Source organism: Panulirus ornatus, chromosome 7, assembly GCF_036320965.1.
Source record: "Panulirus ornatus isolate Po-2019 chromosome 7, ASM3632096v1, whole genome shotgun sequence".
Lineage (NCBI taxonomy): Eukaryota > Metazoa > Arthropoda > Malacostraca > Decapoda > Palinuridae > Panulirus > Panulirus ornatus.
Window position 1 is genome coordinate 11,302,596 of NC_092230.1, and position 15,777 is coordinate 11,318,372.

A 15,777-nucleotide genomic window follows, 5' to 3' on the forward strand; every position below is an offset into this window, starting at 1 on the left:
ACAGGCATGATGCCAGACCCGAACAACACCACCACAAACACCACCATCTGGTAACGCCTGTTTATCAATGGCGTCTTAGCTGTGTCTCTTCTTTGTATATCAATTAACTGTTTTACATCATTACACTAAATGCACTTGAGAACTTAATGTGTTTCATTTTTCTTGTGGTTCTATGCATATGTATTATTATTAGAAAGTTTAGTGAGTGGTGTGATGAAGAAGTAAGATTATTAGTGAAAGAGAAGAGAGAGGCATTTGGACGATTTTTGTAGGGAAATAGTACAAATTACTGAGAGATGTACAAAAGAAAGAGGCAGGAGGTCAAGAGAAAGGTGCAAGAGGTGAAAAAGAGGGCAAATGAGAGTTGGGGTGAGAGAGTTTCATTAGATATTAGGGAAGATAAAAAGATGTTTTGGAAGGAGGTAAATAAAGTGTGTAAGACAAGAGAACGAATGTGAACATCGGTGAAGGGGGCAAATGGGGAGTTGATAACAAGTAGTGGTGATGTGAGAAGGAGATCAAGTGAGTATTTTGAAGGTTTGTTGAATGTGTTTGATGATAGAGTGGCAGATATAGGGTGTTTTGGTCGAGGTGGTGTGCAGAGTGAGAGGGTCAGGGATAATGATTTGGTAAACAGAGAAGAGGTAGTGAAAGCTTTGTGGAAGATGAAAGATGGCAAGGCAGTGGGATTGGATGGTATTGCAATGAAATTATTATTAAAAAGGGGATGACTGTGTCGTTGACTGTTTGGTGAGGATATTCTGTGTATGTATGGCTCATGGTGAAGTGCCTGAGGATTGGTGGAATGCATGCATAGTGCCATTGTACAAAGGCAAAGGGGATAAGGGTGAGTGTTCAAATTAGAGAGATATAAGTTTGTTGAGTATTCCTGGGAAATTGTATGGGAGGGTATTGATTGAGAGGGTGAAGGCATGTACAGAACATCAGATTGGGGAAGAGCAGTGTGGTTTCAGAAGTGGTAGAGGATGTATGGATCAGGTGTTTGCTTTGAAGAATGTTTGTGAGAAATAGGAAAACAAATGGATTTGTATGTAGCATTTATGGATCTGGAGAAGGCATATGATAGAGTTGCTCTATGGAAGGTATTAAGAGTATATGGTGTGGGAGGCAAGTTGGTGCATGATGTCTCCGTGGTTGTTTAATTTGTTTATGGATGGGGTTGTTAGGGAGATGAATGAAAGAGTTTTGGAGAGAAAGGCAAGTATGCAGTCTGTTGTGGATGAGAGGGCTTGGGAAGTGAGTCAGTTATTGTTCGCTGATGATACGGCGCTGGTGGCTGATTCGGATGAGAAACTGCAGAAGCTGGTGAATGAATTTGGTAAAGTGTGTGAAAGAAGAAATGTGAGAGTAAATGTGAAATCAAGGTTATTAGGTACAGTAGGATTGAGGGACAAGTTGATTGGGAGGTAATTTCTAATGGAGAAAAATTGGAGGAAGTGATGTGTTTTAGATATCTGGGAGTGGATTTGGCTGCATATAGAACCATGGAAGCAGAAGTGAGTCACAGGGTGGGGGAGGGGTCGAAAGTTCTGGGAGCATTGAAAAATGTGTGGAAGGTGAGAATATTATCTCAGAAAGCAAAAATGTGTATGTTTGAAGGAATAGTGGTTCTGACGATGTTATATGGTTGCGAGGCGTGGGCTATAGATAGTGTTGTGCGGAGGATGGTGGATATGTTGGAAATGAGATGTTTGAGGACTATATGTGGTGTGAGGTGGTTTGATCGAGTAAGTAATGAAAGGGTAAGAGAGATGTGTGGTAATAAAAAGAGTGTGTTTGAGAGAGAAGAAGAGGGTATATTGAAATGGCTTGGTCACATGGAGAGAATGAGTGAGGAAAGATTGACAAAAAGGATATATGTGTTAGAGGTGGAGGAAACAAGGAGAAGTGGGAGACCAAATTGGAGGTGGAAGGATGGAGTGAAAAAGAGTTTGAGCGATCAGTGTGATGAAGAAGTAAGATTATTAGTGAAAGAGAAGAGAGAGGCATTTGGATGATTTTTGCAGGGAAATAGTACAAATTTCTGAGAGATGTATAAAAGAATGAGGCAGGAGGTCAAGAGAAAGGTGTAAGAGGTGAAAAGAGGGCAAATGAGAGTTGGAGTGAGAGAGTTTCAGTAGATATTAGGGAGAATAAAAAGATGTTTGGAAGGAGGTAAATAAAGTGAGTAAGACAAGAGAGCAAATGGGAACATCAGTGAAGGAGGCTAATGGGGAGGTGATAACAAGTAGTGGTGATGTGAGAAGATGGAGTGAGTATTTTGAAGGTTTGTTGAATGTATTAGATGATAAGAGTCGCAGATATAGGATGTTTTGGTTGAGGTGGTGTGTGAAATGAGAGGGTCAGGGATAATGATTTGGTAAACAGAGAAGAGGTAGTAAAAGCTTCGTGGAAGATGAAAGCCGGCAAGGCAGCAGGTTTGGATGGTATTGCAGTGGAATTTATCAAGAAAGGGTGTGACTGTGTTGTTGACTGGTTGGTAAGGGTATTTAATGTATGTATGACTCATGGTGAGGTGCCTGAGGATTGGCAGAATGCATGCATAGTGCCATTGTCCAAAGGCAAAGGCAATAAAGGTGAGTGTTCAAATTACAGAGGTATAAGTTTGTTGAGTATTCCTGGGAAATTATATGGGAGGGTATTGATTGAGAGGTGAAGGCAATTACAGAACATCAGATTGGGGAAGAGCAGTGTGGTTTCATAAGTGGTAGAGGATGTGTGGATCAGGTGTTTGCTTTGAAGAATGTATGTAAGAAATACTTAGAAAAGCAAATGGATTTGTATGTAGCATTTATGGACCTGGAGAAGGCATGTGATAGAGTTGATAGAGATGCTCTGTGGAAGGTATTAAGAGTATATGGCGTGGGAGGCAAGTTGCTAGAAGCAGTGAAAAGGTTTTATTGACAATGTAAGGCATGTGTACGAGTAGGAAGAGAGGAAAGTGATTGGTTCTCAGTGAATATCTGTCTCCTTGGTAGTTTAGTATGTTTATGGATGGGGATGTTAGGGAGGTGAATGAAAGAGTTTTGGAGAGAGGGGCAAGTATGCAGTCTTGTGGATGAGAGTGCTTGGGAAGTGAGTCAGTTGTTGTTCGCTGATGATACAGTGCTGATGGCTGATTCGGGTGAGAAACTGCTGAAGTTGGTGACTGAGTTTGGTAAAGTGTGTGTAAGAAGAAAGCTGAGAGTAAATGTGAATAAGAGCAAGGTTATTAGGTACAGTAGGGTTGAGGGACAAGTCCATTGGAAGGTAAGTTTGAATGGAGTAAAACTGGAGGAAGTGAATTATTTAGACATCTGGGAGTGGATTTGGCAGCGGATGGAACCATGGAAGTGGAAGTGAGTCACAGGGTGGGGGAGGGGGTGAAGGTTTTGGGAGCGTTGAAGAATGTGTGGAAGGCGAGAACATTATCTCGGAGAGCAAAAATGGGTATGTTTGATGGAATAGTGGTTCCAACAATGTTGTATGGTTGTGAGGCATGGGCTACAGATTGGGTTGTGCAGAGGAGTGTGGATGTGTTGGAAATGAGATGTTTGAGGACAATATGTGGTATGAGGTGGTTTATTCGAGTAAGTAATGAAAGTGTAAGAGAGCTATTTGATAATAAAAAGAGTATGGTTGAGAGAGCAGAGAAGGGTGTGTTGAAATGGTTTTATCACAGGGAGAGAATGAGTGGGGAAAGATTGACAAAGAGGATATATGTGCCAGAGGTGAAGGGAACGTGGAGAGATGGGAAACCAAATTGGAGGTTGAAGGATAGAGTGAAAAAGATCTTGAGCGATCGGGGCCTGAAGATACAGGAGGGTGAAAGGTGTGTAAAAAATAGAGTGAATTGGAACGATGTGGTATACCGGGGTATACGTGCTGTCACTGGATTGAAACAGGTTATGTGAAGCGTCTTGGGTAAACCATGGAAAGTTTTGTGGGGCCTGGATGGGGAAAGGGAGCTGTGGTTTCGGTGCATTACACATGACAGCTAGAGACCGAGTGTGAACGAATGTGGCCTTTGTTGTCTTTTCCTAACGCTGCTTCATGCACACACGGAGGGGACGGGATTGTCATTTCATGTGTGGCAGATTAGCGACAGGAATGAATAAAGCCAGTAAGTATGAATTATGTATATGTGTATATATGTATATGTGTGTGTATGTATATATATGTATACGTTGAAATGTATAGGTATGTATATGTGCATTTTTAGACGTGTATGTATATACATGTGTATGTGGGTGAATTGGGCCATTCTTTCGTCTGTTTCCTTGCGCTACCTTGTTAATATGGGAGACAGCGACAAAGTATGATAATATAATAATGATATATATATATATAATGTATTTGGTATAACTGAAGGTTGTTGGGCTTCATTTTAGCATGGTGGGTCATATGATTTTTCCAGGCTGAAAGTAGTGGGTCTTACTACAGATGCAGTCCTAGTGGAGAGTCTCTTGTTCTTGGGGAAAGTAAAATCCCTGGCTGCCTTTGGAAGTCTCACATTTTAGAATAGGGAGGAACTTGTGTAACCCTCCAAGTGCTTGGGTAACTTTTTGTAGTTGGGAAGGATATGATTGATTGATGATGAGGAAAAGGGGGCTATCTGGCATATTTTAGAGTGACAGACATTGTGTGGTGCGGAGGATGGCAGAGTATTAACATTTTCCATATTTGATATTAGTAGACAGTATTAATTGTAGCACTTAATGATTACAAGTTAGTTTGTGGGGAAATGATGCCTTTTCTTCATCTAGTTCCAGCATTGCCTTACTAATGTGAGAAACTACAAAAGAGTATGAAAAAAAAATCAATATGTCAGGCTAGGGATGATAGCTTTTTCAATACTGTCAGGACTGAAAGGGTTAGCATGGTCTTTATTGTAAGAATTGACGTGTTCCCTTAGATGCCCATGTTATTTTCATGAGCGATGCCTATGTTTTCGACATTATGTAATTTTATGAAGAGCTCTTTGAAAATATTGCTGGATTCATATACTTTTAATCTTGGATTCAGTCACATTTCTTTAAGGTAGACCCTGTAATTTGATAAAATATTGATACTTTGACAGATTTTGTAGCATTACATGTGATAGTGTCATAATTTGTTCCAGGGTACTGTTTATATAGGTATTTGTCTTTTTTTCTTTCATATGTGTTCACTGCTTTGTGCATTAGGAAGTTTGTGCTAGGAGCGTACAAAGAAATGGCCTCATTTGATCATGCATAATGTGCCAAGACCACAGCCTCTGTCCACAACCAGACCTCACAGACTATTCTGTAGCCTCCCCCAATCACTTTATATGCCTCGGTTCTGTCTACTGTAAACCAAATCCCTCCAGTTCACTCAATTTCTTGCACCCCTAGGATGTTCAGGCCTTGAACATTCAAAACCTCTTACAATCCTTGCTTTCACCTCCAGTTCAGTCTCCCCATTCTCTTTGCCATCCTCTCCTTATATCCAAAGTGTTTCAGCACTGTTTTCAGCTCTCTAAACCATACAGTACTCTTTTTCTTAATGAATGTCTCTTTTACCCTGTCATTTCTTATTTGATCAACCCTCCTCACACTGCACATTGTCTTAAAACTTTTCCATTCCAAGACATCCACCAACCTTTATACTTTCTCATCTAGATCCCACACCTTACATCCATACAACACTACTGGGACTACTGCACCATCAGGCATGCACGTCTTTGCTTATCTTTCCATATGCTCCTGAATGTGACTGGGACCTTGGTCCTGTCACCCAACCTGTGTCTCACTTCACTTATCATAGTTCCATTTGCCTCCATGTCTACATCCAGCTTCCTCCAGGTTCTATCCAGTCAAACTTGCTTTCCAAATTACATGCCTCTTTTCTATACTAAACTTATGACTTTGCTTTATTCACTTTACTCTCATACTCTCATCTTACTTCTTTCACACATTTTCTCATACTCAGATGCTAGCTTCTGCTTTTTCTCTCTGGAATTTGCCTCTTTGTTTTTATTCACATTACTCTCAACATCCTTCTGTCTTACACTTTTTCATACTCAGATGCCAGCTTCTGCTGTTTCTCTCTGGAATTTGCTTCTGGTACTATGTCATCAGCAACCAACAATTGACTCACCCCTCAGGTCCCTCCCTTTGCCCCACCAGACTGCAGACCTACCTTTCCCCCTAAAATTCCTACATTCACCCCCCTCACCACACCATCCATCCATCCATAAGCAAATTAAACAGCCATGGTGACATTGCACATTCCTGCAATTGCCACCACCCTCTTAATCACCATTTTCCCAAATACTTTATCAGGTACATTCAACAGACTTCTACCTCCACAATTTTCACTTTTGTTCTCCTTGCCTTTATACAAGCATTCTGCCAATCCTCATGCTCCTTATCATGAGCCATACATGCGTTAAAGATCCCAATTATGCAATTAACATTGTAGTGACCTCCTTCCTTAAAAAATTTAACTGCAATCATATCTATTCTGGCTGACTTGCCACACTTCATTGTACACAAGTCTTTTATCACCTCTTCTCCTCTTTTCATCAAACCACTTGCCATAAATTTCTCACTTTGCATACCTTCCTGACCCAACCACTCCACATCTGCCACTTTATCATGAAGCACATTCATCAGTCCTTCAAAATACTCTCTCCAACTCCCCTTTATGGCATCTCTTCCAGTTACCACTTTCTTATTTGCCCCTTCACCATTGCTATCATTTGTTGTTATTTTTTTTTATACTTTTAGCCTCCATTCAATAAATTTTGTTACTCTCCTAGAAGTTTACTGATACTCACTCCAATCTCTTTTGCCCTCTGTATCTGACCCTAATCTTCATCTTGACCTCCTGCTGCTTTTTCTTGTACATCTCCCAACCACTCACACCTTAATTACATATAATGCCCATACACCTCTCTTTTCTTTTTTTTTTTAAGCATCTTACCTTCCTCATACCATTGCTTACTATCCTTACTCACATGCACACCTTTCACTTACCACACACTTCTGCTCATGTCAGCACTGCTTCCCTAAATATCTCCCATCAGGCATCTTCACACAAGCCTTCTTTTCAAGCTCACTCACTTTCACTACCCTCTTCCCATCTTTTTCATTTCCTCTTCCATGAGCCTTGACAAACTTCACCCTTGCCTTCCACCAAGTTGTGATCAGACATACCCTCAGCTACCCCTCTCAGCACATTCTTATCCAAGGGTCTCTTTTATAATCCAGTACAGTGCCTGCTTACCATCTACCCTACTCATCCTTGTGCATGTCCCTCCTTTTACTCCAAGTATTACCATTTGCCAGTCCTTTTTCAGCACACCGATCTATAAGCTGTTCATGCTCCCCAGTTCTACTCTCATCTGCTACATTATCCACTTTTGCATTCAAATCACCCAACACTGATACCCAATCCTTTACATCAAAATTGCTGACACACTCATTCAGCTCATCCCAAAATGCCTTCCTTCCTCTGTTTAATCTGATAGTTCTGAAGCTGTTGTCGTAGAACTAATTAATTTCTTTGTATGTATCTCCAGCAGCTTATAACTCGGGACAAGTGCAAGGAGCTATGGCTGTTCCTGGTGGGGTGGTTCTTCAGCAAGGAGTTGGGAACCAATCCCAAGCACCCGTAGGAGCGTTAGGGGGAGTACCATCCAATGTGTTCAGCTATCCAGGATATGTGTACACTACTGTATATTCCCCAGGCCAGCAGCTACAATATGTTCTTCCAACTTCATTAACATCTGAAGCGGCAGTTTCTGCTCAAAAAATTGGCAAAAATTAGAGCAGCAACTGTATTACAGGAAAAAAACGAACAGAACATTTTGATTGTAATATTATACATTGAAGGATTTTAGAAAGGCAGTGAGTTGTAGTCATATAGGATTTTATGCCATTATTATTATTGTTATTATTTATTAGCATTACTATTCGTATTTTTTTTATACATGTTCACATTTCCTGCATTAGCAAGGTAAAGCTTGGAACAGACAAGGAAGTGGCCTTATTCAATCACATCCACTTTCTAGCTGTCATGTATAGTGCACAAAAAACAGAGCCCCCTAACCACAGCCAGGCCATGCAGACCAATCTGTGGTGTACCCCTGAATGCTTCACATGTCCTGATTCAGCCTATTAACAACACTTCATCCCCTGAAATCGCACAATTCCAGCTTGCTCTGTCTCTTGCATGCCTCGCACCCTCCTGCACATTCAGACCCTTAGCCTTCACAGCATTTTTCACTTCATCCTTCCACCTCCTCTTTTGTTTCCTCCTTTTTTCTTGTTACCTTCACCTCTGACATGTATACCTTCTTTGACATCTGTCCCTCACTCATCCTCTCCATATGTTCAAACCATATCAACACACCCCTTTCAGCTCTCTCTTATATACTCCTCTTATTACTGCACCTCTCTCCCAGCCTGTTATTTCCTATTTGATTTACCCTCCTTACACCACATACTATTCTCAGATAGTTCATTTATAACACATTCATCCTGTCCTTCACATTTTTGTCTAAGGCCCATGTCTTAAAGGCAGTGACCTTTCTTTCCACACTTTCCTCATTGCACCCAATACCTTTTCCCCCTCACCCACTCTGTAGCTTGCTTCAACTCTCATGGATCCAATCATTGCCATATGTACTCCCAGGTATCTAAAACACCCCTCATCCTATATAAGATCTTTCCATTCAGGCTCATATTCCAAATGACTCCCCTTTTTTTCACTGTTAGACATATGATAATGTTACTGTTATTCCTATTTTCTTGCAGTTTTCTGCTTTCTCACACACTTCCGAATTCAGACACCAGCTACTGCAGTTTCTCCTTCATATCTGCCACCATTGCAGTATCATCAGCAAATGATAACTGAATTGTCTCCCAGAGCTTCTCACTCCAACTCTCTCCAAGCCCCTTACATTCACCTTCCTCACCACTTCATACATAAACAGATTAAATAGCCATTGTAACATCACACACTGCTGGTGTAGACCAACCTTTGCATGAAACCACTCACCTTCCTGTCATCCCACTCATATACGCTTGCCTTACTCTCATGATCAAAAATCCTCACTGCTTTCTCCCTCACCAGGTATTCATAATGCCTTCTACGTAGCATCAGTATCAACCCTATCATATGCTTTCTCCAGATCCATAAATGCCATACACAGATCCATTGGTTTTTTAAGTTTACAGACATTCTTCAAAGCAAACACTTTATCCAAACATATTGTTGATATTTTTTCAGAAGGTTCACCATTTCTCTTCTATCCTTGGGGATAGGGAGAAAGAATACATCCAGCATATCTCATGTGTGTTGTAGCAGGCAGCTAAGAGGGTTAGGGACAAGGGGCTGGAATCCCTCCCCTTTTTATATTTCAGTTTCTGAAAGATGGAATATTCTTATAATTTTAGCTATTCTTTATTCTTTAAATTTGGACCCATTTTATAGGACTTATGCAGCTTAGGGACTACATTCCTTGCAAGAGCATGGAAAGATGAGCTCCTTATGAGTAAGAAGGTCCTATTGCATGTGCTATAGATGAATACAGCCTTATAAAGGTGATTTTACATTCAAGGTGTTACCCTATGCCTTACACTATCTTGCCTGTTCACAACCAAAGCACTTAAACCTTATTCTTTCCATCCTTCCATTGCTATTTCAGTCTCCTCCTCCATATCCCCTTCCCTCCCATATAATTTCCGAGGAATACTCAACAAACTTATACCTCTGTTATTTGAGCACTCACTTTTATCCCCTTTGCCTTTGTACAATGGCACTATGCATGCATTCCACCAATCCTCATGCACCTCACCATGAGTCAGACATACATTAAATAACCTTACCATCCAGTCAACAATACAGTCACCCCCTTTTTTAATAAATTCCACAGCAATACCATCCAAACCCGCTGCCTTTCCGGCTTTCATCTTCCGCAAAGCTTTTACTACCTCTTCTCTGTTTACCAAATCATTCTCCCTAACCTTCTCACTTTGCACACCACCTCAACCAAAACACCCTATATCTGCCACTGTATCTTCAAACACATTCAACAAACCTTCAAAATACTCACTCCATCTCCTCACATCACCATTACTTGTTATCACCTCCCCATTAGCCCCCTTCACTGAAGTTCCCATTGATCCCCATGCCTTACGCACTTTATTTACCTCCTTCCAAAACATCTTTTTGTTCTCTCTAAGATTTAATGATACTCTCTCACCCCAACTCTCATTTGCCTTCTTTTTCACCTCTTGCACCTTTCTCTTGATCACCTGCCTATTTCTTTTATACATCTCCCAGTCATTTGCATTATTTCCCTGCAGAAATCGTCCAAATGCCTCTCTCTTCTCTTTCACTAACAGTCTTGCTTCTTCATCCCACCACTCACTACCCTTTCTAATCTGCCCACCTCCCACGCTTCTCATGCCACAAGCATCTTTTGCGCAAGCCATCACTGCTTCCCTAAATACATCCCATTCTTCCCCCACTCCCCTTATGTCCTTTGTTATCACCTTTTTTTCATTCTGTACTCATTCTCTCTTGGTACTTCCTCACACAAGTCTCCTTCCCGAGCTCACTTACTTTCACCACTCTCTTCACCCTAACATTCTCTCTTTTTTCTGAGAACCTCTACAAATCTTCACCTTTACCTCCACAAGATAATGATCAGACATCCCTCCAGTTGCACCTCTCAGCACATTAACATCCAACATATATATATATATATATATATATATATATATATATATATATATATGGATCATAGGGTGGGGGAGGGGGCGAAAATTCTGGGGGCCTTGAAGAATGTGTGGAAGTCGAGAACATTATCTCGGAAAGCAAAAATGGGTATGTTTGAAGGAATAGTGGTTCCAACAATGTTGTATGGTTGCGAGGCGTGGGCTATGGATAGAGTTGCGCGCAGGAGGATGGATGTGCTGGAAATGAGATGTTTGAGGACAATGTGTGGTGTGAGGTGGTTTGATCGAGTGAGTAACGTAAGGGTAAGAGAGATGTGTGGAAATAAAAAGAGCATGGTTGAGAGAGCAGAAGAGGGTGTTTTGAAGTGGTTTGGGCACATGGAGAGAATGAGTGAGGAAAGATTGACCAAGAGGATATATGTGTCGGAGGTGGAGGGAGCAAGGAGAAGAGGGAGACCAAATTGGAGGTGGAAAGATGGAGTGAAAAAGATTTTGTGTGATCGGGGCCTGAACATGCAGGAGGGTGAAAGGAGGGCAAGGAATAGAGTGAATTGGAGCGATGTGGTATACCGGGGTTGATGTGCTGTCAGTGGATTGAATCAAGGCATGTGAAGCGTCTGGGGTAAACCATGGAAAGCTGTGTAGGTATGTATATTTGCGTGTGTGGACGTATGTATATACATGTGTATGGGGGGGGGGTTGGGCTATTTCTTTTAAACTATTCACCATTTCCCGCGTTAGCGAGGTAGCGTTAAGAACAGAGGACTGGGCCTTTTTTGGAATACCCTCACCTGGCCCCGTCTGTTCCTTCTTTTGGAAAATTAAAAAAAACAAAAAACGAGAGGGGTGGATTTCCAGCCACCCGCTCCCTCCCCTTTTAGTCGCCTTCTACGACACGCAAGGAATACATGGGAAGTATTCTTAATTAATCTTAATTAATGACGGGAATGAATAAGGGCAGACAGTATGAAGTATGTACTCTTGTATATATGTATGTGTGTATATATGTATGTGTGTATATATATGTGTGTATATATATGTATATATATGTATACATATGTATACATTGTGTATATATATGTATACATTGAGATATATAGATATGTATATGTGTGTGGATGTTTATGTACATACATGTGTATGTGGGTGGGTTGGGCCATTCTTTCGTCAGTTTCCTTGCGCTACCTCGCAGTAAGTAACGTAAGGGTAAGAGAGATGTGTGGAAATAAAAAGAGCGTGGTTGAGAGAGCAGAAGAGGGTGTTTTGAAATGGTTTGGGCACATGGAGAGAATGAGTGAGGAGAGATTGACCAAGAGGATATATGTGTCGGAGGTGGAGGGAACGAGGAGAAGAGGGAGACCAAATTGGAGGTGGAAAGATGGAGTGAAAAAGATTTTGTGTGATCGGGGCCTGAACATGCAGGAGGGTGAAAGGAGGGCAAGAAATAGAGTGAATTGGAGTCATGGGGTATACAGGGGTTGACGTGCTGTCAGTGGATTGAAGCAAAGCATGTGAAGCGTCTGGGGTAAACCATGGAAAGCTGTGTAGGTATGTATATTTGCGTGTGTGGACGTGTGTATGTACATGTGTATGGGGGGGGGGTTGGGCCATTTCTTTCGTCTGTTTCCTTGCGCTACCTCGCAAACGCGGGAGACAGCGACAAAGTATAAAAAAAAAAAAAAAAAAAAAAAAAATATATATATATATATTTTTTTTTTTCATACTATTTGCCATTTCCCGCGTTAGCGAGGTAGCGTTAAGAACAGAGAACTGGGTCTTAGAGGGAATATCCTCACCTGACCCCCTTCTCTGTTGCTTCTTTTGGAAAATTAAAAAAAAACAAGAAAGGGGAGGATTTCCAGCCACCCGCTCCCTCCCCTTTTAGTCGCCTCCTACGACACGCAGGGAATACGTGGGAAGTATTCTTTCTCCGCTATCCCCAGGGATAATATATATATATATATATATATATATATATATATTTTTTTTTTTTTTTTTTTTTTCATACTATTCGCCATTTCCCGCATTAGCGAGGTAGCGTTAAGAACAGAGGACTGGACCTTTGAGGGAATATCCTCACCTGGCCCCCTTCTCTGTCCCTTCTTTTGGGGGGAAAAAAAAAAAAAAAAAAAAAAAAAAAAAACGAGAGGGGAGGATTTCCAGCCCCCCGCTCCCTTCCCTTTTAGTCGCCTTCTACGACACGCAGGGAATACGTGGGAAGTATTCTTTCTCCCCTATCCCCAGGGACAATATATATATATATATATATATATATATATATATATATATATATATATATATATATATATATTCTTTCTTTCTTTCAAACTATTCGCCATTTCCCGCATTAGCAAGGTAGCGTTAAGAACAGAGGACTGGGTCTCTGAGGGAATATCCTCACCTGGCCCCCTTCTCTGTTCCTTCTCTTGAAAAGTTAAAAAAAAAAAACAAGAGGGGAGGATTTCCAGCCCCCCGCTCCCTCCCCTTTTAGTTGCCTTCTACGACACGCAGGGAATATGTGGGAAGTATTCTTTCTCCTCTATCCCCAGGGATAATATATATATATATCTTTTCTTTCTTTCAAACTATTCGCCATTTCCCGCATTAGCGAGGTAGCGTTAAGAACAGAGGACTGGGCCTTTGAGGGAATACCCTCACCTGGCCCAATTCTCTGTTCCTTCTTTTGGAAAATTGAAAAAAAAAAAAAAAAAAAAGACGAGAGGGGAGGATTTCCAGCCCCCCCACTCCCTCCCCTTTTAGTCGCCTTCTACGACACGCAGGGAATACGTGGGAAGTATTCTTAATCCCCTATCCCCAGGGATATATATATATATATATATATGTATCCTCCCTGGGGATAGGGGAGAAAGAATACTTCCCACGTATTCCCTGCGTGTCGTAGAAGGCGACTAAAAGGGGAGGGAGCGGGGGGCTGGAAATCCTCCCCTCTATTTTTTTTTCTCCAAAAGAAGGAACAGAGAAGGGGGCCAGGTGAGGATATTCCCTCAAAGGCCCAGTTCTCTGTTCTTAACGCTACCTCGCTAACGCGGGAAATGGCGAATAGTTTGAAAGAAAAAGAATATATATATATATGTATATATATATATATATATATATATATATATATATATATATATATATATATATATATATATATATATTATCCCTGCGGATAGGAGAGAAAGAATACTTCCCACGTATTCCCTGCGTGTCGTAGAAGGCGACTAAAAGGAGAGGGAGCGGGTGGCTGGAAATCCTCCCCTCTCGTTTTTTTTAATTTTCCAAAAGAAGGAACAGAGAAGAGGCCCAGGTGAGGATTTTCCCTCTAAGGCCCAGTCCTCTGTTCTTAACGCTACCTCGCAAACACGGAAAATGGCGAATCGTATGAAAAAAAAAATATATATATATATATATATATATATGTATATATATATATATATATATATATATATATATATATATATATATATATATATATATATATATTATACTTCTTCGCTGTCTTCCGCATTAGCGAGGTAGCGCAAGGAAACTGACGAAAGAATGGCCCAACCCACCCACATACACATGTATGTACATAAACATCCACACACATATACATATCTATATATCTCAATGTATACATATATATACACAATGTATACATATGTATACATATATATACATATATATACACACACATATATACACACATACATATATACACACATACATATATACAAGAGTACATACTTCATACTGTCTGCCCTTATTCATTCCCGTCACCACCCTGCCACACATGAAATGACAACCCCCTCCCCCCGCATGTGTGCGAGGTAGCACTAGGAAAAGACAACAAAGGCCTCATTTGTTCACACTCAGTCTCTAGGTGTCATCCAAAACCACAGCTCCCTTTCCACATCCAGGCCCCACAAAACTTTCCGTGGTTTACCCCAGACGCTTCACATACCCTGGTTCAATCCATTGACTGCACGTCAACCCCATTGTAACACATCGTTCCAATTCACTCTTTTCCTTGCACACCTTTCACCCTCCTGTATGTTCAGGCCCTGATCACTCAAAATCTTTTTCACTCCATCTTTCCACCTCCAATTTGGTCTCCCACTTTTCTTCGTTCCCTCCCCCTCTAACACACATATCCTCTTTGTCAATCTTTCCTCACTCATTCTCTCCATGTGACCAAACCATTTCAAAACACCCTCTTCTGCTCTCTCAACCACACTCTTTTTATTACCACACATCTCTCTTACCCTTTCGTTACTTACTCGATCAAACCACCTCACACCACATATTGTCCTCAATCATCTCATTTCCAGCACATCCACCCTCCTGCACACAACTGTATCTATAGCCCACGCCTCGCAACCATATAATATTGTTGGAACCACTATTCCTTCAAACATACCCATTTGCTTTCCGAGATAATGTTCTCGACTTCAACACATTCTTCAACGCTCCCAGAACTTTTGCTCCCCTCCCCCGCTATATGATTTACTTTTGCTTCCATGTTTCCATCCACTGCCAAATCCACTCCCAGATATCTAAAACACTTCACTTCCTCCAGTTTTTCTCCATTCAGACTTACCTCCCAATTGACTTGTCCCTCAACCCTACTGTACCTAATAACCTTGCTCTTATTCACATGTACTCTCAGCTTTCTTAGTTTCACACAGTTTGCCAAACTCAGTCACTAGCTTCTGCAGTTTCTCACCTGAATCAGCCACCAGCGCTGTATCATCAGCGAACAACAACTGACTCACTTCCCAAGCTATCTCATCCACAATAGACTGCATACTTGCTCCTCTTTCCAAAACTCTTGCATTCACCTCCCTGACAACCCTATCCATAAACAAATTAAACAACCATGTAGACATCACGCACCCCTGCTGCAAACCAACATTCACTGAGAACCAATCACTTTCCTCTCTTCCTATACGTACACATGCCTTACATCCTCGATAAAAACTTTTCACTGCTTCTAAGAACTGGCCTCCCACACCATATACATATATATATATATATATATATATATATATATATATATATATATATATATAAAATGATG

At 41.0% G+C, this 15,777-nt stretch overlaps 1 protein-coding gene across 2 annotated transcripts in view; it reads left to right on the forward strand.

The window, feature by feature from the left end:
* Positions 1-12,407, forward strand: part of LOC139749413 (uncharacterized) — a 172,338-nt gene extending 159,931 nt beyond the window's left edge. The window contains exon 6 of one of the 2 annotated variants that reach the window (XM_071663249.1): positions 7,550-12,407. In XM_071663249.1, coding sequence (XP_071519350.1) covers positions 7,550-7,794 — 245 coding nt within the window. In that variant the 3' untranslated portion in view covers positions 7,795-12,407. Of the gene's footprint in view, positions 1-7,546 lie in introns of both variants that reach the window. The other variant, XM_071663248.1, reaches the window with a different exon arrangement.
* The last annotated feature ends 3,370 nt before the right edge of the window (positions 12,408-15,777 follow it).